This window comes from Podarcis tiliguerta, assembly GCF_965153285.1.
Source record: "Podarcis tiliguerta genome assembly, chromosome: 12".
In the NCBI taxonomy this organism is placed as follows: Eukaryota; Metazoa; Chordata; class Lepidosauria; order Squamata; family Lacertidae; genus Podarcis; species Podarcis tiliguerta.
This window is the reverse complement of record NC_139545.1, coordinates 30,927,099-30,951,414: the sequence shown is the minus strand read 5'-3', so window position 1 is coordinate 30,951,414 and position 24,316 is coordinate 30,927,099. Positions and strand designations below refer to the sequence as shown.

The window sequence follows — 24,316 nt, the reverse complement described above, 5'->3', positions numbered from 1 at the left end:
CTTCCGCAGCTTCTGATTGGCTGCAGGAGCTTCCTGCAGTCAATCAGAAGCCACACCTTGGTTTTTGAACATTTTGGAAGTTGAACGGACTCCATTCAACTTCCAAGGTATGACTGCACAATAAAATCTACATTACTTTACTTTACTTTACTTTACTTTACTTTACTTTACTTTACTTTACCTTACCTTACCTTACCTTACCTTTTGGGGAGAAAAATTCTAACCAGACGGGGAAGAAGGATCTCCAAGAAACAGCTTAATGAGATCTGAAAATGTTCAATGCAAACAGAATGCTGTTTGGGAGTGAGGAATTATTTTTATAAAAAAACTGGAGCAGGGGATGAAATGGCGTGACCAACAGCACTTCATGCTGTAACATTATGCTGCAGATCCTATTTGTTTTGAGCTTTTAAAATGCACTCCTTGAAACAATGTTTTAGATGTAGATCTTGTTCCAGAATCATCTGCTGTGAAGAGCAGTGGGAAGCATTCATTTGGCTTTTGTCTGCCAGTTCCCCACCATCCTTCAGTACACCTTTGTCATGTAACAATCTAGCCAGAGGAGCTTCTGTTCTGATGTAAGAAGACAAAAGCTCCTCTGCATGTGCTGGCAAGGGAGAGCTCTCTTCTTTTTGGATTCTGACTCAAACCAATGTGGTAATGATACAGCTCTATAGTAACCTGGAAAGGCTGCAGGAAATCAAGACGCATTCTGGGCCTTTCTGGATTTCCTTCAAACCAATCTAATTTTCAGCCTGTGAAGTTTTAGTAGGCACTAGTTCGTATACATGACGGATGTCTTTGAGTATAAAACACCTCATGGGCTTTGACATAAATGAATGACTGAGCTTCCCCCTCAGGGGTCTCTGGGAAGAGACTAATACTCATGAAAAACACATCTAATGAAGTCAAGTGTCACTGCAGAAATGTCCCCAGCCTTTAAAAGCAGGTGACAGGGGTGTTCTCTTCAAGCTGAAGGAAACGAGGCAGACAGATCAATTCCCTAATCATGAAAATATACTCTGTCTTCTTAATATGCCCTTGGGCAAATTATGCCTCAGTCGAAACACTGGTCAAAAAAACAGACTATTGAGCAGCGATATTTCATTATTGACGAAACACGGGTCACCAAGTGAAAGAGCTGCTAGATCACCTTGGTTTCAGTAATTATTTTCGGAAACGCTTTTGAAACTGGCTGCCACCCTGATCCTGAATCATTCATAGAGGCTCACCAGGTGAATAATGGCAGCCTTCAGGGGGGACTTACACGCAGCCTGCTGTATCATGGGCAAATGACAATGCCCTTGCAATCAGTTATTACCAGAAATTGTTTGGGTTCCCGCCCCAATAGGTATAGGCCATTTTTTCCCCACCACAAGATGGTTGCAAAGTGGTTTATACAATGATCAACACAATGATCCAGCTATCAAAATATGACGTTTTCAAAACAAACAAAAAGCACAGGTGAAAACAGCATTCCGTAGACAGGCTTAGTGAATGTCTGCTGAAATAGAAAAGTCTCTTGTCGAGCACTTGAAATCCAGCAGGGAGGGGGGTACTGCCTGATCTAAGCTGGAGAAGAAGAAGAAGAAGAAGAAGAAGAAGAAGAAGAAGAAGAAGAAGACGACGACGTAGTGATGGACAAGTCCAGAGGTGTATACGGCAAGTGTAATGGACATGATTCTTATGTTGGCATAGTAGGCTACACTGCAGTTATGCAAAGGTTAGAGGTATTATCACAGTCCAAGCTGTAGCAGAGGATGTGGTGGAGTTCTGCCACTCACCAGTTTCCCTGCTGGTGCTCACTTGAAGGCAGAGAAGGAGGAAAGAGGCGGTGGTGAGGTCAGCATGGTGCAAACTCACCAGCAGAGTCATTTTTAAAAATGCCACTTCATGAAATAAAATAAAAAGAGACTAGTGACTGACTTGGGGCTCTTCAATTTCATCAGTGCCCTGTGTGATGCTAAAATTTGGCGTGTCCCCTGCTTCTCGCCCTCTGTTCTACAGCATTTTTGTGCCCCCCCCCACAGCACAGCACCCAATGCAGCTGAACTGGTCAAGCTACCCTAAAACTGCCTCTGAAGAGACATGGACCCCCTAATTCCCCTCTCACTAACCTTTCCTCCAGTGATGGCACAATCCAAATTAAAAACAATATAACCCTAACCCATCACACTTTTGACATTGCTGACCGTTGCAAGAGAAAGAGGTCTGCTTTTTTTGCAGCGGGATCCATTGCATACCACCTGAAAGTGTAGTTGCAGTCAGAGCATTTTCAAAATCTTCATCTTATAACTGGGATCTTGTTTGCACAAAGCGTAAAACGAGCCAGTGTTAAAATTAGCTTGCTAGGACTCCATCCTAGAACAGAGGAGACTTTGTTGCTTAATCCTGCGGTGCACAACGCATTCAAACAGATGGCTTAGAAATGAGATTGAAGACAAAAGACCAAATATGTGCGGGGGGCGGGACAGAATTCACTGGCTAGCTGAAGTCCCTAGTCCCCCCCCCTTACAATTGCTGGGAATGGGATAGGGAACAGAGGCTAGTTAACTGCCCAGGTTCATATTCTGCTGACAAATTCAAGCAAGATTGGCACATTTTCTCCCCTTTTTAAGCCACCTTCCTCCTAATTTGCTCTTGCTCCCAATATGCCGCTTAAGAATTATATTCTGAGTCTTCCCCCCTCTCTCCGTGACATCTTCATTGCTGCTTCATTAACTGGTGCACCATCAGTGCATTTCATTACAGCCTCTCTCCTCGCTCACTGTGCTGATCTCAAACACAGATACAAACCAGCTATCAAATGCTAGGCGGTATTTATCTTCCCTGCATTTCAAAAGAAGAGGAAATTGGCTAAATCATCCCAGGGGCAAACATACCCAGATTTGTCTCTTCCCATCTTCCTGCGCTCTTCAGCAGCTGGGAAGGATATTTAGTTAGGACGGTTGTAGGTGTTTCTTTATTTTATTTTAAGGATTACAGATTTTGAGGGAGTCCACACAGCAGAGTATCCCTTTGGGAAAGAGGAATCTGATGTAAAGCAATTCTCAATGAAGCAGCCAGCTAAAAAACTGGGGGATGCTAGAAAAGGGAAAGAGCTCCCTGTCTGCTTCCAAAATGCCTTGGCATTTGCATAGAGTAGGAATCTTCAGGTTTTTCCCCCCTTTTCTTTTAGTGGAGAGAGAAGTTGGTTGGAGTGGCAAGTAAGTGCCATTGTGCTCAGGCTTTGCTTGTGGGCTTCCCAAGGGCATCTGGCGGCCCATTGCCAGATCAATGTGCTAGACTAGAAGGAGCTGTGTTCGGATACAGAATGGCTCTTCTTATGTTCTGATCAATTTCTACTAGTAATGATGACTATGATGCAGGTGGCACTGTGGTCTAAACCACTGAGCCTCTTGGGCTTGCTGATTGGAAGGATGGTCGTTCGAATCCCCGTGGACGGGGTGAGCTCCCTTTGCTCTGTCCCAGCTCCTGCAGTTTGAAAGCACGCCAGTGAAAGTAGATAAATAGGTACCACTGCGGCCGGAAGGAAAACGGGGTTTCCATGCACTCTGGTTTCCGTCACGGTGTTCCGTGGCACCAGAAGCAGTTTAGTCATGCTGGGCACATGACCTGGAAAGCTGTCTGTGGACAAATGCCAGCTCCCTCAGCCTGAATCGAGATGAGTGCCACAACCCCATAGTCTCCTTTGACTGGACTTAACCATCCAGGGGTCCTTTACCATTACCTTTTTACTATGATGTATTGGGGAGTTTTTAATGTTTTATGCTTTATTATGTTTAATAAAGAGCCAGTGTGGTGTAGTGGTTAAGAGCGGTGGACTTGTAATCTGGTGAATCAGGTTCGCGTCTCCGCTCCTCCACATGCAACAGCTGGGTGACCTTGGGCTAGTCACACTTCTCTGAAGTCTCTCAGCCCCACTCACCTCACAGAGTGTTTGTTGTGGGGGAGGAAGGGAAAGGAGATTGTTAGCCACTTTGAGATTCCTTCGGGTAGTGATAAAGTGGGATATCAACTCCAAACTCTTCTTATATACTGTATGTGTTGGAAGCCATCCAGAGTGACTGGGGCAACCCAGCCAGATGGGTGTGATATATAACAACAACAACAAAAACAACAACAACAACGCATTGTAGGCAATGTGTCTCTGCATGCTTATTGTGAGGAGGTGCAAGAGGGGACAGCAAGTTTCTGAACTGTCTTTTTAAAAGTCCTCATGAAAATTAATTTTTATATGCAATTTCCCATAATATTTTTGTGTGTTATTTAAAAAAAAATAATATATGCATTTTAAGGCAAACTTTACACTTGGATATGCATTTTTCTGTGCTTTATTTGGCTGGAGAGCTGCACTGCAAAATTCAAAGAAGTGCTGTGGTTTGAAGGCTGGTTATGTTTTGGTTCACATATTCTTTGGGGAAGTGCAAATTAGGTAGGTTTATCTTTAAATGTGAACTGAATGGAATTTCTCCCTCATCCCTAGATGGCCTGATTCATATGTTCTTTTGTCCTTAAGATAACAGGAGGGGATGGCAACTCAAAACTCCAATGATGACACCTTCCCAATTCCCCAGGTCCTTTGAATGTACAGGCTCAGTCTGTAGCAACGGTTTCTGATTCCTAAAAACAATGATTAATATTATACTGAGCCACTGTGAAATTTTTGGAAGTAACAGTTGAACTGTGGTGCTGTGAATGAATTGCCTTCATATGAGGACTGTACTTCACTGCATCTTTCATGACCTGAATAAAATAATTTTCTTCTTGTGGGTTCAGATGTTGATTTGCTTCCCCTTTCAGATGTTATTGTGGCAAGCATGTTTTTTTCTGGTCCTAAGTGAGAAGGGGGAAAAAAGGGGGAAAACCTTTACAAATAACGAATTTATTTATAAATTCTGCTAATACAGACTATATGACCTTTAGTTAGCATGGATGCTGTGCCAGAATCAGCACAGAGCAGAGAGCACCCAGCATTAATCTCTACCCAAAAGGATTTCAGTCTACCTTTCATAGGCAAGGTGAGGTCAAGGACTTGACAAACACCCAATTCAGATGATAACCTAAGGGTTCTGTATTATGGTTTATATCACAGGTGATCCTTCAGGAGGAACACAATTCTCACCACGCATGTGAGTTACCTGTGATCTAAGCAGTGGATTACAATATTGTTGTCTAAACTGGGCCAATGAGTTGTAGGGTGAACTGAGGGAAGTCAGGTGAAGGCTTTGCTAAAGCGTTTTAAAGAGGGTAAGGAGATGATTGGCCTGAAGAAAAGAAAGCTGCAAGCTTTCTCAAGATGGATTTGGAAAGACCAGTAGCATGTGTGAATGTATCCCACATAGAAGAAATGCATAAAGGGAAAAATGCATTGCATTCTTTTTTGTGATCTACACAGCACTTAAACATATATCCCTACCTAAACGTATATTTTTCTTTATCTTACTTTCAGGTCACATGCGCAAATCTAACCAGTGGTGGAAAATCAGAACTTCTAAAATCAGGTGGTTCCAAATCCACGCTAAAGCACATATGGACAGAGAGTAGCAAAGACTTATCTATCAGCCGGCTGCTATCACAGACTTTCCATGGCAAAGAGAACGATACGGATTTGAGCCTGCGGTATGATGCCCCAGAAACATATTCCGAGCAAGATCTCTGGGAATGGCTGAGGAACTCCACAGACCTTCAAGAGCCTCGCCCCAGAGCAAAGAGACGGCCCATTGTCAAGACTGGGAAGTTTAAGAAAATGTTTGGCTGGGGCGATTTTCATTCCAACATCAAGACAGTCAAGTTAAACCTGTTGATAACTGGGAAAATAGTGGATCATGGCAATGGAACGTTTAGCGTTTACTTCAGGCATAATTCCACTGGCCAAGGGAATGTATCTGTGAGCTTGGTGCCCCCGACTAAAATCGTGGAGTTTGACTTGGCACAACAGACAGTGATTGATGCCAAAGATTCCAAGTCCTTTAACTGCCGCATTGAGTACGAGAAGGTCGACAAAGCCACCAAGAACACGCTCTGCAACTACGACCCTTCAAAAACATGTTATCAGGAGCAGACCCAAAGTCACGTCTCCTGGCTCTGCTCCAAACCGTTTAAAGTAATCTGTATTTACATTTCCTTTTATAGTACAGATTATAAACTAGTACAGAAGGTGTGTCCCGATTACAACTACCACAGTGACACGCCTTACTTCCCTTCAGGTTGAAGTGGGCCGCGCCTCTGAGACTGGACCCTGTGGAGTAAATAAATAAATACACAAATAAAATAACGCTAATTTTAAACAAAAATATGGGGGAAAATATGAAAGAGGTCACACGACAGGGCTGTTACCTCAAAGAAGAAGGCCACATCTCTTGCCTGGAATGTGTCTACCACACTGCTGCTGATGTCAACTGGCTGCAAATATCTTAGCGGAAACCAGTCTAATGTCATTTCTGCCCAGTCAGTTCCATGTATATCAGTCCAGTTGTAAATCACTGTGGATTTTAAATGATACCACACACAATTTCTCTCTCTCTCTCTTTGTCTTTCTCTTTCTCCCTCTTTGCGGCTTGCAGATCTATCAAGATTCCTGTTAAGAGGGCATTCATTGTCTGATATATGATGTTTCAGGATAACCTATCATCGAGCAAAAAGGATTAACTAGACAGAGGATGTTTTGTTTTTGTTTTTCCACAGACTGTTATGGAAATCTTCTTTTACGGTCCTGAATACATGATAATCAATAATCCCCATTCATACATCCTATCACTTGGAGTAGCTGTACTGGTAAATAATATTGTAGGAGTAAAATGCTTGTTAAAACAGGGGTTGGGTGGGAAATGTGTGTGTTTAGAGCTCAGTATTCCTCTTTATATGAACACAACAAAATATATTGACTTTTCTTCAGCACCCAGTGGGCACATTCAAGGTGGTGTTAGGTGGGCCTTTTTTGGTGAAGGGAGCCTGTTGAACTAATAAAGATGAGCAAACATTTGGAATTTACATGTGAACAGAAAGTTATGATTTTGTAGTTTGGTGGTCATCACTCAACTGAGATACTCTCCAATTGCCATATAGGAAGGAGAATGCCTGATAGGTAACATGTAAGTTGTAAGTGTCCATCTTATCTTTATAACACAATATTGTAAAAAACAAACAAAAACAAACAAACAAACAAACAATATCCTAGTCTTCATTTGTATGAATGGTTTGTATTGTACATAGTTTAACCTGTGTTATTTGAGCTGCTTATTAATATTAACTTGTAATTGTCTCTCTGCTTGTTATTGGTTAAAAACAAGGAAATGAGGAATTCATTTTATCAATGTAGCTGTAAACTCCATTTAAGATGACAGAATTATGTACAAAGCATTTATTCAGCTAAAGTATTGTTGAAAGCTATACAACTTACAACATTTACAATCTGTCTGTATTTAGATCTTTTGTTTCCAGGTGAAAACAATTGAAATGTACATAAAAAAAAATAAAACACTTGAATTCGAGTTTCAATATGCACTCTGTAGATGGTGGTTTACAATAGTGCTGACAGGCAGAAGATACATGGATGGTGGTGGCACCTTCAGTCGCAAAAGTTGCTCCATCCAGACCAGATTCTTTATCATATGTAATGGCGACCACTTTTCAATGCAGAAAGAAGTGTACAATTCCTATCTTATTTATCAACAGAACAACTCCATGAACAAGTTAGCTAGAACCCCATGGATAGGTTAGATGGGAACCTGATGGGCAGGTTAATGTGGTGGTGGTAGACCTGTGCATCAGAGAGTAAGGTTATTACCAGTTTCCAATAAAGTAGAGGAGATGGGATTTTAAAGGGCAGCATGGGTAGATCTGTGAGTCTCCTGTCTTTTCTTTCCTCCTTCCACTGCTTCTCCCTGGAGTTTTGATGCACCTCCAATATCTAGGGCTTGCCGATCAGAAGGTCGGCGGTTTGAATCCCCCCGACGGGGTGAGCTCCCATTGCTCGGTCCCTGCTCCTGCCCACCTAGCAGTTCGAAAGCACATCAAAGTGCAAGTAGATAAATAGGTACTGCTCCTGTGGGAAGGTAAACGGCATTACCATGCGCTGCTCTGGTTCGCCAGAAGCGGCTTAGTCATGCTGGCCACATGACCCGGAAGCTGTAAGCCGGCTCCCTCGGCCAGTAAAGCAAGATGAGCGCCACAACCTCAGAGTCATCCGTGACTGGATCTAATGGTCAGGGATACCTTTAGCTTTACTAAGGAAAAAACCACACACACCCTGAAGCTTCATGTGAAGAATGCATGTAGGGAATGCTCTCACATTGTCCATGCTGCTCTTTATATCGGTGTCCAGAAACAGGCCCATCTGGTAGTTTCTGACATATGGCCCATGACACTAAAAGATCCAGGTTGCCCTGATTCTCACATGCAATCAGTGTCAGGGAAGCCCTTTGAACATGGAACCCCCTGGAAGTGGCTCCATACTGTTGATATGTTAGTGGAGAGCCACACAGTACATGTGACTTTGGACAGACAACAACACACTACATGAAATAAAAATAAAATGTGGTTATATGATGAGGGTAGTTGAGCAATACATGTGCGCACACACATTCCCATCTATTTATCACATTTGTTTTTCATGCTTCTTTGTAGGAGCTTGCACTGATATCATGGTTGCCCACTTTTATATTCACAGCAACCAGATTGAGGGGTGATGGATTGCCCAAAGCCTCCCCATGAGCTTCACAGCTGATTTGAATGTAGGTATCAGGAGTCCAAGTCCACCACTTTCATGCTTACTTAAGATGGAATTTAGACCTGTATGCATTACACTGAGAAGATTCTTGGTTCATCTAGTTCAGGAATAATGTCCTCAAACTGGTGGCCATTTTCTAAGACCACCATTTCCTCCAGTCCTATTAACTTGAGATCCATTTAACTGATGACGCTACCAGGGATCAAACCTGTGCTCTACTGGTGACAAGGAGCCTAGCTTTATCGTGCATAAAATGGCCTGTAGCTGATAGCAATAAATGGAGTTTTTTTGGGGGGAGGGAACCACCCGTGCATAGTTTGTGCAGTTTATTTATTCTCAGATTTATACTGACTTATTTAAGAACAAGAAACAACAACAGGGTTCCACAACAGTATAATTTGTAGCCCAAACACACACACTGACACATGCACACACATACAACCAGATAGCTTTGAACTCTGGGGAGGAAATGTATTAAAACTGAAACTAGAATACAACAAGTCCTGCTCATTCATGTTGGGGCTTGGAGAAGATCTTCATTTTCTAATATCAGTGGGAGGGATGGAGGGCTCTTATGGACAGATGCACGTTAAGTCCAAACTTGGGTGGCAAAGTGTGCCTTGAAAAATCAAGCCATTAGCAGCCAGTTGACATCAGCATTGAGCTGCAAGTACTCAAAATTTACTTCTGACGGCACACCTTTCCATTGTCTCTCTAGACAGACGGATGCCAACAACTGATGTTTTCATAGACAATGCTATGGAACAGTTATTCACCCGCACCCTGACAATATATGGCCCATGACATCATCCAGAAGGAGGGCTTCCCTGATACAAGTTGAGTTGGAATCCCATAAGTACTTCTATTGCTCTGAAGCACAGTCATCCATAGACTTTGACTGACTAGGCAGAGAAGAGAGCAACAGCCCTAGGAGATAGTATGAATTAAGCGATCATGCTATTGCAAACAGAAACCCATTGTTTTAAGAGCTGTTTGAGTGTGCACACACACATATGTACCGTATAGGTATATGTGCATAAGAGAGATGTGTGCCTCTAGTTTTAACCCAGATATGAAACTGTGCCCACATATCAAAAAGCGAAATTCCAGGCCATTTGGATATTTATTGGAATCTTGTTTCCAACATTTCCTCACAAAGCTTGAAATACTTTCACAACATCAGTACTATAAAAATTATAAAGTGAGGTTTTAAAAATGATTTTAGTAGCCAAACCAAGGCCAATCATGGAAATAGATTTTAGCTTCCTCCCCGTTTTATTCCTATGCTACATTCTGAGACTGGTAGATTCCAGACCAAGCAAAATAGACGCCACTCACACCCAAGACATATCTGGATCTGGTTCTATGGATTTTTTTTTTTTAAATAATCTGACTAAAGAGGCTTGTATCTCAGAGGGCAGTAATTCAGGCAGGGGATACGCTATCTGTGAATCAAATGTGCTCATTATTTCGCCTTCCAAATGCATTTGCATGATTAGACAAATCATATTTTTCTGGACATAATAATCTGCTTGTTGATGTTATTTTTGTAGCAATTGTCTTGCGCTGTGTTGGAATTCAATTAGCAAGAGCGGTGTACTAATAAGTTTTTAAAATCATGTATATTTATTTTTCATTTTGCTTGTCTGGTTCCTTGCTGCAGTTTGAGTTATTTTAAAATATAGTTTCCCTTGCTTAGACTTTTGCATAGTCGTTTGGTCATCAGAACTGCAAATCTGAAGTCTCCAGTAAGACTAAATTGGACAGGAGATTTTATGAGTCCTGAATAAAATGATGGATTGAGTATAGACGCTTTTTGCATTCAAGAGCCCACTGTAAAGTCCTCTCTCTTGTGAACTCTGATTCTGGATGCTTTTCAAGTTAAATATACAGAAGCAAAATCCCTGCATTTTATATTGGTCTTAGACTCATACAGCAACAGAACTAGAATGGACCAAAATATCATCTTGACGCTCCAAGTATTGGCCAATCAACAATCATGCAACCTTAACATTTTCTAATTTGTGACATGAATACCTTTTCATATCTCTCTAGACTTGCTTCGTATTGTTCCAAATTGTATTTCTGAAAGAGAATAAAAAGATGGGTGTCTGTATTGGAATGATCATCAACACTAACCCTTTGCTTTGATTTTCCATTCTTCTTGCAGCCCAATCCTAATCACGTTTCCTTGAAAGTACTAAGTTCAACAGGACTTACTTTGTACTAGAGCTTCTGTTTAGATCATTGAACAAGTGCAGGAGACCTTACCAAATATTTCACGTAAATCCTAACACAATCTAGCATGCTTGTTTTTCAGCATAGCCTTAAGAAGTTTATGATTTGTAATACTTTAGAGCCATGACTAGAAATCCATGGATTTGGGTAGACTTCCTTGTTCCAAATATTGTGTTTGTTAAAAGCAAATAGAAGTAGAGGACTGATACAACATATAGCTACCGTCATTTCTTAGGTGTGTTCTTTCTTTCCCATGATGTTATTTGTATTATCTCATGTCACAGAATTAAAGTTCTCCGTTGGATTCATAATATTGCCATGTGTTATGTGCTAAATATTTTCTTGAGTGTTTATTGTAACTGATGGCATGAGCCTCTGTCTCTTTTTGAGTATGTAGACTTGTGTTATATAGTCATAACCAGAGGCCCATGTTACCACTATAGCCTAATGCTCATTACAGCAAATGAAAAATACTATGAGCTTTTTTCCAGATAGCTTACATACCAGCAGAATTACAGTGCGGAAGAGAAAGAAGTATAGAGGATTCGAATCTTGAACACACCATAGACATAAATCTACTCAGTTATACTCACAATTCCTTGTATAATATGAAGGCAACTGATATGTGAACATTGCTTGTCTTTCCGGAATAAATAAAACAATGTTTTGCAGAAGGCTTGTTACTTCTGTTCCATTTTTAAAAATAAGTAATCATCATGCAAAGGATCTAGTTCATAGCTGTCAACTTACAGATTTGAAAATAAGGGACCAGCAGCCAAAATAAGGGACCTGCAGCCTCACCTGTTCCAGGCACTCCAGTCTTCCTGTCCTCCTGCAATCTGGTCAAACTCATGCTGGGTAGCTTCGAGAACACTGTCCAATCAACTTTGTAACCAGAGGTTCAACTGAATAGAGTCTGAATCACATGCACCACAAGGCCTATGCAGCCTCAACTTAAAATGGCTCCCCGGCCTGGCTTTGCACTGCAAAGTTTGCAGCAGCACGTGCAACAAAATGGCGTCCAGCATTCAAAAAACCCCTCAGCTTGCATTAACTAGCCACATACAAGGCATGCAAGCTCCACCCCCCAGTCGTTCTTAGACTTCTTATTGGGTGAGCAACACAGCCAAGCAACACAGTTGGAGCCTCCCTCCTCCCTGGCTGGCAGGGAGGGAGGGAGGGAGAGGAGCTGCTTCCTTTGAAATTTAAGGGACATCATTTAAGGGACATTTAAGGGACATCCATCAATAAGGGACAGCAGCGGGACATGGCACTGGAATAAGGGACTGTCCCTTCAAATAAGGGACACTTGACAGCTATTCTAGTTCTTGTGACAAAAATATCAATGGATTTACAGAATCTCTCACCCTCACGTAACATAAACATATTCCATTTTCTGGTGTGTTCGACCTCATTTGAGCATTTATCAAGTCATTCTTCTCAAACCACATTTTTCAGCAACATGTGTACCTGTGTAGAACTACTGGTAAACCTGTTGAATTGCTGCTTCCTTCAGAGGCAGTTACTGCTTTCCTGCTACGGTTCTTTAGTGCGTTGAAATCACTATGGTTTGCTATATCTGGGGTAGCTAACAAGTTCCATAGATTCATTGCAAGCAATGGATTTTGAACATGGCCACCAAGAAGTAATCCAGAACAAGCAAGAGAATATGTCCACTAGCCAGTGCTTCATGTATTCCAAAAATAAAAATAAAATAAGAAAGAAAGAAAAGAGTCAAGGTAGCCAATGAGTTTAAAAAATCTATGACTTACATAAAACAAATCTAAAATGATACTGTTTTTAAAGTTTATAGTTGTTTTGTGTGTGTCATAGATTTATATTTAACCTGAATTTTTAAAAATAGATTGATCTATCAATCCATGCTGCACCAGTATCAGTGCTCATGTAATTTTACAAGGTATTGCAAGACAGAGTTTCTTCCTGAAGAATGGGAAAGCACAGAAAACAGAAGAGGTTACACATATACAGGCAACCCTTCTCAGCATGGTAGCTTGTCAAAAACACACTCTAACCAAGTGAAGAACAAGGAAGCCATAAAACACACATTGAGCCAGACATTACCATGCCCTCCCACACTTGGATTGTTTATGAGTGGCAGCAAGACTCTGGTAACTTTCAATGAATCACACAGCTGGAACATACAGATCTTGAGTAGCAGCCCCCAAAACCGATTTAACAACCACTACATCAGCTGGTCATTGTAGTTCAGGAACATTTGGAGGGCCATAGGTTCCCCATCCCTGCACTCAATGGTTAGATCACAGGTAGCCAACAAGGCACCCTCCAGATGTTGTTGGAGGCCAGCTCCCATCATCCTTGCTGTTATGCAGGCTGATGGGGGTTAGAACCAACAACATCTGGACGGCGTCATACCTCAAGGACCATCTCTCCCCATATGAACCTAACTCAGATCCCATGATCCTCATCTGAGGCCCTTCTCTGTGTGCCTCTTCCACGAGAGGACTGGAGGGCAGCAACGCAAGAACAACCCTTTTCTGTAGTGGTACCTCGCTTGTGGAATGCTCTCTCCAGGAAGGCTTGCCTGGCACTCTCATTATAAATCTTTAGGCAAAAACATTCCTCTTCTCCCAGGCCTTTGGCTAATTAAACAATCTATGGCTTTTAAACTTGGGGAGAGAGGGTATTGTTTTTGTTTGTTATTATGGTATGTATCTTTGTGTTTTTATATTGTAACCTGCCCTGTGATCTTTGGATGAAGGGCAGTATATAAATTTTAATGATGATGGTGATGATGATGGTGATGATGATGATGATGATAATAATAATAATAATAATAATAATAATAGTAAAAATAATAATAATACCCCTGAGGCATTATTGAGTTAAGGGCACTCTTTGGGTTTGCCAGTCCAACTTGGCTTGAGGGGTTCAGGGGGTGGGTCTCAGGCTTGGCACACATGATTGTGTGAACCCCAGACTGGCAGGGTCACATTGTGCTTGTCAAGTCACATATGCAAAGCAAGGAGAGAGTTGTTCTCCATCCTTTGTTATAAAGCTGCCTTTAGATATGACCTGGGGGTGGGGGGAGGAATCTTTCCTCTTGCTATAGAGAAATTCCTGCCTGGACTATAATTTGATTGACTTTATTGATTGAATTTATTTTTCAGATCCTCTGTGTTATATATTTAATATATATATAACATTTTCTCCCTATTCTGTGTTGTGAGTCTTTGTTTGTGGGCATGTTGGCAAGAAACATACCTGTGATATGTCTATGAGCTATCTAGGCAAAAAAGTCAGATACATCAACAGTGTAATAATCCTAGATGCATGTCTGCTCAGACCTATCTCCCACTGAATTCAATGGGCTTTATTTCTAGGTGTGCATGGGATTGCAGCCTAAATGTGTACCCACCCTCCCTGGATAAAGCAGAATGGCTTGTCCCAGAAAGATTTAATAAGACAGGTACTTAGGAAAGATGGTAGCAATGCAGAGAGCCCAGGGGCTGGTTTGTTGCCCAGCCTGCATCTCCTCTACACCCATGATTGACTGGTGCTCCATCTTTTCATCAATGGCAACACTGCATTTCCAACATCTCCTGGCAATGTTATGCATCAATGGACCAGTGGGATAGCTCTTACCCAATAGACATGGTAGTGGTGGGAAATGTCAAATAAGTGAACTGTCATTCAATAGATACAGAATGTACAGCTGTAACATCATTGGGTTTGTGACTGCTATTAAGTAAAAATATGCTACCTTTCTTTAAATGCTCATGAGCTGTTTCATGGCAATGAGCCAAAACAGGGAATAAATGCAACCATTTAAAAATAAACCCTTTTTAGTCTATCATTATTCTTTCAAATTATAGAATATTGTTTATGTACCTTGTTGTCCCTCATGGAACACACTTTGGTGCACCTGATATGCGAAATTCACACGTGGGACTGTGGGAATATGCTGGAGACATACACAGAGATGGTGGCTAATATATCAGGTCATGAGGCTTTAAATAATATGCACGCTTTACAGCTGGTCCTAAGAACAAAAAAAAAATTATACATATTTATTGCTGCACTGTGAAACTCTTTCCCCTAGATACCTTTCTTCAAATAGATGATTGTTTATTATGAACATACTTGCCTTGGCATTCCAAATAGCACCTTTTTGTTCATATTTATGAGAGATAGAGATCTATGTTAGAAAGACAAAAATAGAATATACGGCTGAAAAGCTGTTTTGTCACCCAAGTCCCTTAGCAAAATCCTTCTCCATGTGATGATCATTAAAAGAGAAATAATGATTTACTTCCAAAAGGAAAAAGCGAACCCACTGAATATAAATTCAAAAGCTTTGCCCAAGTGTTTATTACTGTGAGAGTTCCTGCTATCGCACACAGCCTCTGCCCATTTTCTCACTGCAGTCTGCACCCCACATACTTCCTTCCAGAAGTTTTTTTCTGGGCTGAGCGTGCACGGGGCAGGGAATGATCCTTGCACAAATGCAGCATTGCATACAACCCCATCTCTCTCTCTCTCGCTCTGCCCCCAGGAAGGCAAGCTGTTTAAGTAGTAGATAAACTTACAGCAGACATGTGTAAGAGGCTCCCGACTTTTTGTTATGAAAAGCAGTCACAGGAGGATGCAAGTGGAGGCATAAGAACAGTGGTGTAGGCAGGGCACCCATGGGGGCAACACCTCTTCAGCTTCTATGGTCCAAGGCAGTTGCTTAACCCACCTCATTGGCAGGCTGGCCCTAATATGTGTGTGATTTACTTGCTATCCTGATGTTTTTCAAGTAAGCTAAACCTCTAATCAAAGAGTTGGGAACCTCAGGCATGCAGCCCTCCACTCCTCTCTCACTGACCTCCAGGACTCTCCTATGTCCCATCCCTGTGAAGTGGCTACACTTCACACCCTCCTTGAATACTTTTTCTTGGCAAGAATGTGTCCTTTGATAATTTCATTCACTTACCTGGACAGGGGATAGAGAGAGATGTGTGTAGTAGCACCTAGCCTATTGTGCAAAGGTAATATTTACACCTGTTGCTCTGCCCACTCTTGACTCTGGCCCCCACCCACCACTGGGACATGACAACCACCCCCACTAGAAAGTTGCACGGAAGGTGTTCAAAGGGGTTCCTCATCTCTGATCTAACCTATCTTGTTCCACAGGCTCTTTTGGCCTCCAATATGGTATGCAATACAGTACAACATTTTATTGTGTTGAAACATTTTATTGTGTTGAAAGGAGGTTTCTGTGTCTCACTTTTCAGAATCCAGCTAAGGAGAACCCTCACCCAACTCACAGAGGGCTGATTATGTGTTAGATTTTGGAGGCTGAATCCATTCACCACAAGTGGGTCTAGACCAGAGATGGGGAACCTTTGGCCCTCAAGATGCTGGACTCCAGCTCCCATCAGCCTCAGCCAGCATAGCCCATGGTCAGGTATGATGGGAGCTGGAGCAACAGCTAGAGAGCCACAGATTCCCCATTCTTTGTCTAGAGCAGGTATGTTGATCGTGGGGCGTCCCTGGTTGATCGTGTGATCCTTATCTTTGGCTCTCCCTCCCCCCAAAAAGCTCAGCAAAGGTCAATCCAATGCATAGATCACGGGCAGGGCAGGCTGGAGGCCTGGGCAGGCCAGGTCATCCTCTTATATACCTGCTGGGATTGACAAGGCACCTGACCCTCACCTGAATCTCGTAGCTCTCCTGACTAGTGCTTTGGTCTGCAGTCACAGTGTGGAACTAAAGGATGAGATTGACCACCAGATACCAGGCACTCTACTATTCAATACCAGCACTCTAGTAATCAATTTTAATCTAGAATTTAAATTCTCAAAACTTTCTTATTTGTTATTTCGAGCAAGTAAACTACTGCTCTCACTTCATTACAAACAGTATTTCTACTTGCAACACATCTGAGCAAACCTGCTCCTATTCCTTTCACAGATATTTTGTTGCCACTGCAACTGTAGCTGCCTCTCATTAGTTATCATTTAACTCTTGGGGAAAATGATTAGCATCACACGTCATGTGAATGGAAGTTGCCGAACCAGTTAACCAACTAGAGGGATTATTGTTAATAGCACCAGTTTTCCTGTAACTTGATATTGCTGGATAGTTTTGATGAACTGCAAAAGCATTTTTAGTTTGCTTTTTGTTGCCACCCTGGAACTTTTCTTTATTAGTGCCATTTTGTTTTGTATGATTCCTTGCAGCAGCACTGGGGAGAGGGCAGGCTGGTGAAGCCCCCTAGATTTAGAGGCCTGAGTTGCCCTGCCCTCACATGAAGTCTTGGGTTTGCAATTTTGGGAGAGGAGAGACTGCCCACTGGGGAGTGGGAGGGCTGGTGAGGCCCCCTAGATTTAGAGGCCCAAGTTTATCCTGCCCTCGCATGAAGTCTTGGGTTTGCAATTTTGGGAGAGGGGAGACTACCCGCTGGGGAGCGAGAGGGCTGGCGAACCCCCCTAGATTTAGAGGCCCTAGGCTTCAGCCTACTTAGCCTATACATAAATCATAAATACATACATAAATCTGGCACTGCTCAAGAGGTGATAATTAAGTGAACTTTAACAATACAATGTTTCAAGACCACAAAGGTAACCAATACCATGACTTACCTATAGGACATCTTGCTGTTTGAAGGCATTTCCTATGTGCAGTTGTTTGGTTGGTGACACTAATTTCCACTTAGCTTGTTTTTTGTTTTACTTTTGTTTCCTTCAATAGCCTGTGGTTTGGCTCATGTCTGAAGCACCTGTGCCTATTAACTTTTTCACTGCATTTGCTCTCTGGTATGGATTGGACAGCTTGGTCTTTGTTGAGCTGATAGGGGTCCAACTTTTTGACAAAAGCCCAACTTACAAGACACTTCACTGCTCCTTTTAAGTGAACTAGATATTTATTTATTATCTCCAGTGCCATTTTCTAGAAAAAGAGGTGCCAGAACTCACTATGAACACCTCCCTTGTTTTCTTATAATGGCAATAGTGCCCACCTGAGAGGTGTCTGAACTGAGTTCCTGCGAGTTCCGGCTGAAAAAAACACCCTGATATGCATATGAACTGACCTCGACCCTGCAATCATATTCTAAGGCCTATTGTATTGTATTGTATTGTATTGTACAGTGGTACCTTGGGTTAAGTACTTAATTCGTTCCGGAGGTCTGATCTTAACCTGAAATTGTTCTTAACCTGAGGTACCACTTTAGTTAATGGGGCCTCCTGCTGCCGCCATGCCGCCAGAGCACAATTTCTGTTCTCATCCTGAAGCAAAGTTCTTAACCTGATGTAATATTTCTGAGGTACCACTGTATTGTATTGATTTATATACTGCCCTTCATCGTAAGATCTGAAGGTGGTTCACAAAACCCTTATTAGTGTGCCTCCTCCGTGAGAGGTCTGGAGGGTGGCAACACCAAAGTGGGCCTTTTCTATGGTGGCTCCCTACTTGTGGAATGCTCTCCCCAGGCAGGCTTGCCTGGTGCCTTTGTCCCCTATTCAGGCGTCAGCAAAAAAAACCCCATTCCTCTTCTTTCAGGCCTTTGGCTAATTAAACAATCTACAGTGGTACCTCGGGTTAAGAACTTAATTCATTCCAGAGGTCCGTTCTTAACCTGAAACAGTTCTTAACCTGAAGCATCACTTTAGCTAATGGGGCCTCCCGCTGCCTCCAGAGTACAATTTCTGTTCTCATCCTGAAGCAAAGTTCTTAACCTAAGGTACTATTCCTGAGTTAGCAGAGTCTGTAACCTGAAGCATCAGTAAGCCAAGGTACCACTGTATGGCCTTTTAAACTGTGGGGGTTATTTTGATTGTTATTATGGTATGCATTTTTGTGTTGTTATATTGTAAACTGCCCTGTGATCTTTGGATGAAGGGCGGTATAGAAATTTAATAAATAATAATAATAGCATTTATTTTGAATCAAATGCATCTGATTTCAATATCATTCTTAGGAACGAAACCCAAATCCAGACCTTCGGTATGAATTAAGCTGCTGATGCAAGCTGTATTTTTTTTTCTTTTTCATTTCAGAGATATTGGTGATGTGCTTAGCAATTAATAAGAGCAACCTTGCAGCTGACAATACACATTCATTTCAACAACTTATTTAGTCATTTAGTGCAACAGACCAGCGTGGTCTCAAATAGCGCCATCTGGTGACTTCAAAGACATTTTCTAGGCTATGAAGGGATATAGAAAGTGAAGTGTATGCCATTTCCTGCCCTATCCTAGCACCTCTGCTTTAGCCCAAGAGTACTCAAATATGCTATACTATACTTTGAGAGAGAGAGAAAAATCATATACCTGCTATCAGACATGCTATCTTTATTTACGATGACAGACAGAAGCTGCATGAATGGATAAGCAACTCCTATATCTATGAACTGCTGGGCAGTTATGGTTCACTGCGTGCTTGAGTTATACTTGGGCAATTTGGCACATATCATGTAGAAAACGCAGTAAACTGCTCGCTCATGATTTTGCTGAGATTTTTGCGAAGCTGTCATTCTTATTTCGGCCTTCACTCGCCTGAGATTAAACATCTCGTCTATTCCCTTCTCCATCCTTCTGCAACCACCGCTGCTAAATTTCTAGATGTGCTTGGGGAGTCGAAATCAACATAATAGCTACAAATTCACCCATCCCGTGGGTTTGTCTAGACAACTGCAATGATTTTAAACAAAATGAAAGGATTTCTTTTTGGGGGGAGGGTAAGCCTAATCAAGTCAGGAGGTTGCTTATTGTGTATTTGACAATGTCTCTGTTTTTAATAGGATCAGAACAGACTGTCAGCAAAGGAATATACTGCCCATTGATAAAAGTGTTGCTAGCTTTCCTACAGATTACTTATGACGGTAGTCTTTCCTCTCCTTTTCCTTTCCTTTTTTTTTTTTTTTTTTTGGCTTCCAGCTTTTCTCTTTGCACTGAAAATCATCTTTACAAAACACATTGCAGTTCATTTCACACTGTGTTAATTGTGTAACACACTGTAACTATTACCTCTACCAGTCACAATTGCTTGTCTAATGGAAAATGATGAATTTAACAAGGAATTATGAGATCTGTTTGATCCTGGAATGAACATGTGGCTAATGATGCCTGTTGGTTGAAACACACTTCTCTTATGCCATTTTTTTTAAAGGAACTGAACAGGAGAAATATAAAATAAATCAGAACAGTAACTGCTCATTTTCAACTTACAGAAGAAATGTTTCCCAGGCAGGTTGACTTAGAGCCAATTCAAACATTCAAGGGAAAGCATATGGTACAACCAACCCAAGGCTGGGCCACCACAACATGCATGTAAGGATGGCCTTTTTCCAAGTTCTCCCACATCACAATACCCCCTGTGTGGCATTTAATTTGACAACAGCAGCTCATTGATTTTAGAATTGTAATTCTAAGGTCTCCCAAATCCACCTCTATGATTTCTGAGCTGCTAAACAAATCCTTCAGCAGGCAGAGAGGATGAGACCTCTGTCAGCAAAATCTGCTATGACATCCAATCAGCCATGCACTGTGAGACGGTGGAGGGAAGGGATATAGTTCAGTAGCAGTACATATTTTACATGCGGAAAGTCCCAGGCTCAGTCTTGGCAGAACGATGCGGGTGGAGACACTCCTTCAGGTGTACTGGGCTGAGGCCATTTAGGGCAGGGGTCAGCAAAGTTTTTGTGGCTTGGGCTGGTGCACGGTCCTGCAGACGCCGCGGTGGGCCAGAGTGCTATTTCCAGCACTCCTTCTGGCGCGGAGGAGGCCTGTGCAGCTTCCCATTGGCTGCAGGGGCTTCCTGCAGCCAATGGGAAGCTGGCCAGTGTCGTGGAAGGCGGTTCCCGCTCTGCTCCACACTGGTTTAGCACAGCTCACGGGAGCTGACTGAGTGGGCAGTGAGGGTCCCTGAGCAGGTGGCGGGGGTCCATGGGCCGGTTAAATGACCCCCATGGGCTGCTTGTGGCCCATGGGCCTTAGGTTGCCGACCCCTGGTTTAGGGCTTTAAAGGTCAGCAGCAACACTTTGAATTGTGCTCAGAAATGTACTGGGAGCCAATGTAGGTCTTTCAGGACCGGTGTTATATGGTCTCAGCAGCCACTCCCAGTCACTTCTCTCTTAGATTAAGGTCTACCTGGCTTGCGTGTTGAGCACACTGCTTTATGGAAGTGAGTTGTGGGCAACTTATACCCGCCATGAACAATGCCTCAATGGCTTCCATATGCGCTGTTGGACACCACATGGTAGGACAGGGTCTGAAACAAAGATGTGCTCTCCCAAGCCCACATTCCCAGCATGTTCACACTTCTGTCTCAGCGGGGAGTTGGCTTCAAGCATACCAAGATGTCTGCAAATGTGACATGAAGACTGGCAACATTAACCCCACTGTTTGGGAGACAGACAGTCAGGTTGTGTGTCCACAGAAGTGACCAGAGGAAGAATGACCACTGGGAGGAGTGCAGAGAAAATAAATACCATGGTGCACCTGTAGCAGCAAAATTGTACTCATTCATCTGCTCCACCTACAAGAAAAAAAGTCTCTACCACCACAGCAAGGGATGCGGGTGGCGCTGTGGGTTAAACCACAGAGCCTAGGACTTGCCGATCAGAAGGTCGACGGTTCGAATCCCCGCAACGGGGTGAGCTCCCGTTGCTCGGTCCCTGCTCCTGCCAACCTAGCAGTTCGAAAGCACGTCAAAGTGCAAGTAGATAAATAGGTACCACTCCGGCGGGAAGGTAAACGGTGTTTCCATGTGCTGCTCTGGTTCACCAGAAGCGGCTTAGTCATGCTGGCCACATGACCCGGAAGCGCCGTAACTCCAGAGTCGGTCATGACTGGACCTAATGGTCAGGGGTCCCTTTACCTTTACCACCACAGCAAGGGTCTGTAGCTCTCCAACAGTTTACCCCCAAAGGCACACTCTTCCATTGTCTCCTGAGACAGACAGAGGCCAACAACTCTCTCTTTGTCAAGCCAATCCCCACTCCAAGTCACTTCTCAGGAGCTCTAACAAGCTCCATATATAACTACCTGATAGCACTTGGTTATCTCCATCATTTGATTTGAATTCATCTTTAGTGCAAATCCATGACTTCTCTCATCTTGCCCCATGTTTTCAGACTCTTGTAGATGATAAATCTTGTTTGGGAAAGATTCCTTAGTTCCCAACTTTACAACGCTTTTCAAAAAGCAGATGTGCGAGCCACTTGAATTTCATCATATTGTCACCCCAATCTCTGGTCAGTGGGAGACTCCATGGGTTCCAACACTAACACCAGGTTGAGTTTCCTTGAAATGAAGGTCAGTGGAACCTGTGGTATCTTTAGGATATATGGTTTTATTTAAATATATATACAACCTGAGCATAGGATGGAAGGGCTCACAGCATTGACACTCCAACAGATCATGCTTCCCCATTAGGTTTTCAGAGAGGTCCCCAAAACCCTATCTTTGGATTCATTACACTGAGGCTGGATCTAGACACATCAAAAAAAGTTTCAGGAAAACCTTACAATGGGAAATCACATTGCCGAAAGACAGAACTCCGCAGCGCCATCTGGTGTCACACTGTTATAACACTTTTAAAACACTTTTTCTTTACTAATGTAGCTCAGTCCTGAGAGAGTCAAACAGTCTGTGTCTCATTAGTCTAAACTCACAGACAGGGCCGGATTTACGTTTGATGAGGCCCTAAGCTACTGAAGGTAATGGGGCCCTTTATATGTCCAGCTGTCCTTTGTCAACAACAAATTGTCGCTGTTTTTTGTGTTGAATATATGCTATATGGTAATGTATGGACCTAATAGGTAAAAAAGGTAAAGGTAAAGGGACCCCTGACCATTAGGTTCAGTCGTGACCAACTCTAGGGTTGCGGCGCTCATCTCACTTTAATGGCTGAGGGAGCCGGCGTACAGCTTCCGGGCCATGTGTCCAGCATGACTAAGCCGCTTCTGGCGAACCAGAGCAGCGCACGGAAATGCCGTTTACCTTCCCACCAGAGTGGTACCTATTTATCTACTGGCACATTGACGTGCTTTCGAACTGCTAGGTTGGCAGGAGCTGGGACCAGGCAACGGGAGCTCACCCCGTCGCAGGGATTCGAACCACCAACCTTCTGATTGGCAAGTCCTAGGCTCTGTGGTTTAACCCACAGCGCCACCTGCGTCCCCCTATAGCTTGTTTAGCTTATACATAAATCTGGCACTGCTCACAGTCTAGCATCCCCAATCTTATAACAGTTTATTTTAATATTCAAAGAGTTATGTACTGCTTCTACCCATTTTTGTGTGGTGCACTACACAGGAGACACTAAGTGATTTTGCTTTTCTGTTTTTCCCACCACAGTGTGTTGTAATATCTGAAGCTACTCACACGCTGTGTTCTCTACAGAGGGAGAGTAAAAAACAATATTCACAGGTATTCTCCAGCTTCCACTAGGAACAAACTCAGCTTCTTATGAATGAACTTCAAAGGTTTGTATGCAATGTAGTGCTAATTGAAAGCAAGTTAGTGGGGAACTTGTTCCACCTGCACATTTATTTTATGTCATTTCATAAAATTCATATACCCCTTGATGTGTAAGGGAGAAAAAAAACTTCAAATGCTGTCTTGTGGAAGCTGATCTCAAGAGGTTCTATCAGTGAACAGCTTGTCGTTATATGTACAATTTGTATATTTCTGTCTTAAGCTCTTGGGTCCACATGCAGATCTCTTGTGTTGGATGTCTGCTAGCACATGGGTGCTAGTAGCTTGACAGCATTGGATACAACCCAAACTGCTTCATCTTCAATCCATTAGAATTGAGCCCAGAGCCTCTACTAACAGTCAGTCATAGTAACAGCAACAAGGATTCTTCAACTACAAGGCTCCTTCTTTCCTGGGATGCAATGATGGTGGAGGAGCTAGAAGGCATTGGTTCAGGACTCTCCACATAGTTTCTACAGTGTGAGGGGAGAATGACTGAAATGGACTGCCTTCTTTGAGTGGAGTTTACTATATTCAGTAACAGCCTTCTTCCTCACTGTCCTTCATTGAAAGAGCAGCCTAGTCAAATTACAGTTTAAAGATTTTTTTTAACCCTTAAGATTGGAGAGCAGGGCTTTTCAAATTGCCTTTAACATTTTGCAGTTGGGCAGCTGACTGAACAGACACAGAGGTCCCATGGTCACAGTAATAATAATAATAATAATAATAATAATAATAATAATAATATATTTATACCCCAGCCACTCTGGGTGGCTCCCAACAGGATATTAAAAACATGATAAAAATCAAACATGAAAAACTTCCCTAAACAGGGTTGCCTTCAGATGTCTTCTAAAAGTCAGATAGGAAGATAGGAATCTGGCTTATACCATATCATAC

General features: G+C 42.5%; 1 protein-coding gene across 3 annotated transcripts in view; it reads left to right on the top strand.

Moving 5' to 3' along the window:
* NXPH1 (neurexophilin 1) overlaps positions 1–10,108 on the top strand; it is a 170,621-nt gene extending 160,513 nt beyond the window's left edge. For all 3 annotated transcript variants that reach the window (XM_083405522.1, XM_083405523.1, XM_083405524.1), the window contains exon 3: positions 5,453–10,108. In XM_083405522.1, coding sequence (XP_083261648.1) covers positions 5,453–6,214 — 762 coding nt within the window. In that variant the 3' untranslated portion in view covers positions 6,215–10,108. The remainder of the gene's footprint in view (positions 1–5,452) is intronic.
* Positions 10,109–24,316: the final 14,208 nt, after the last annotated feature.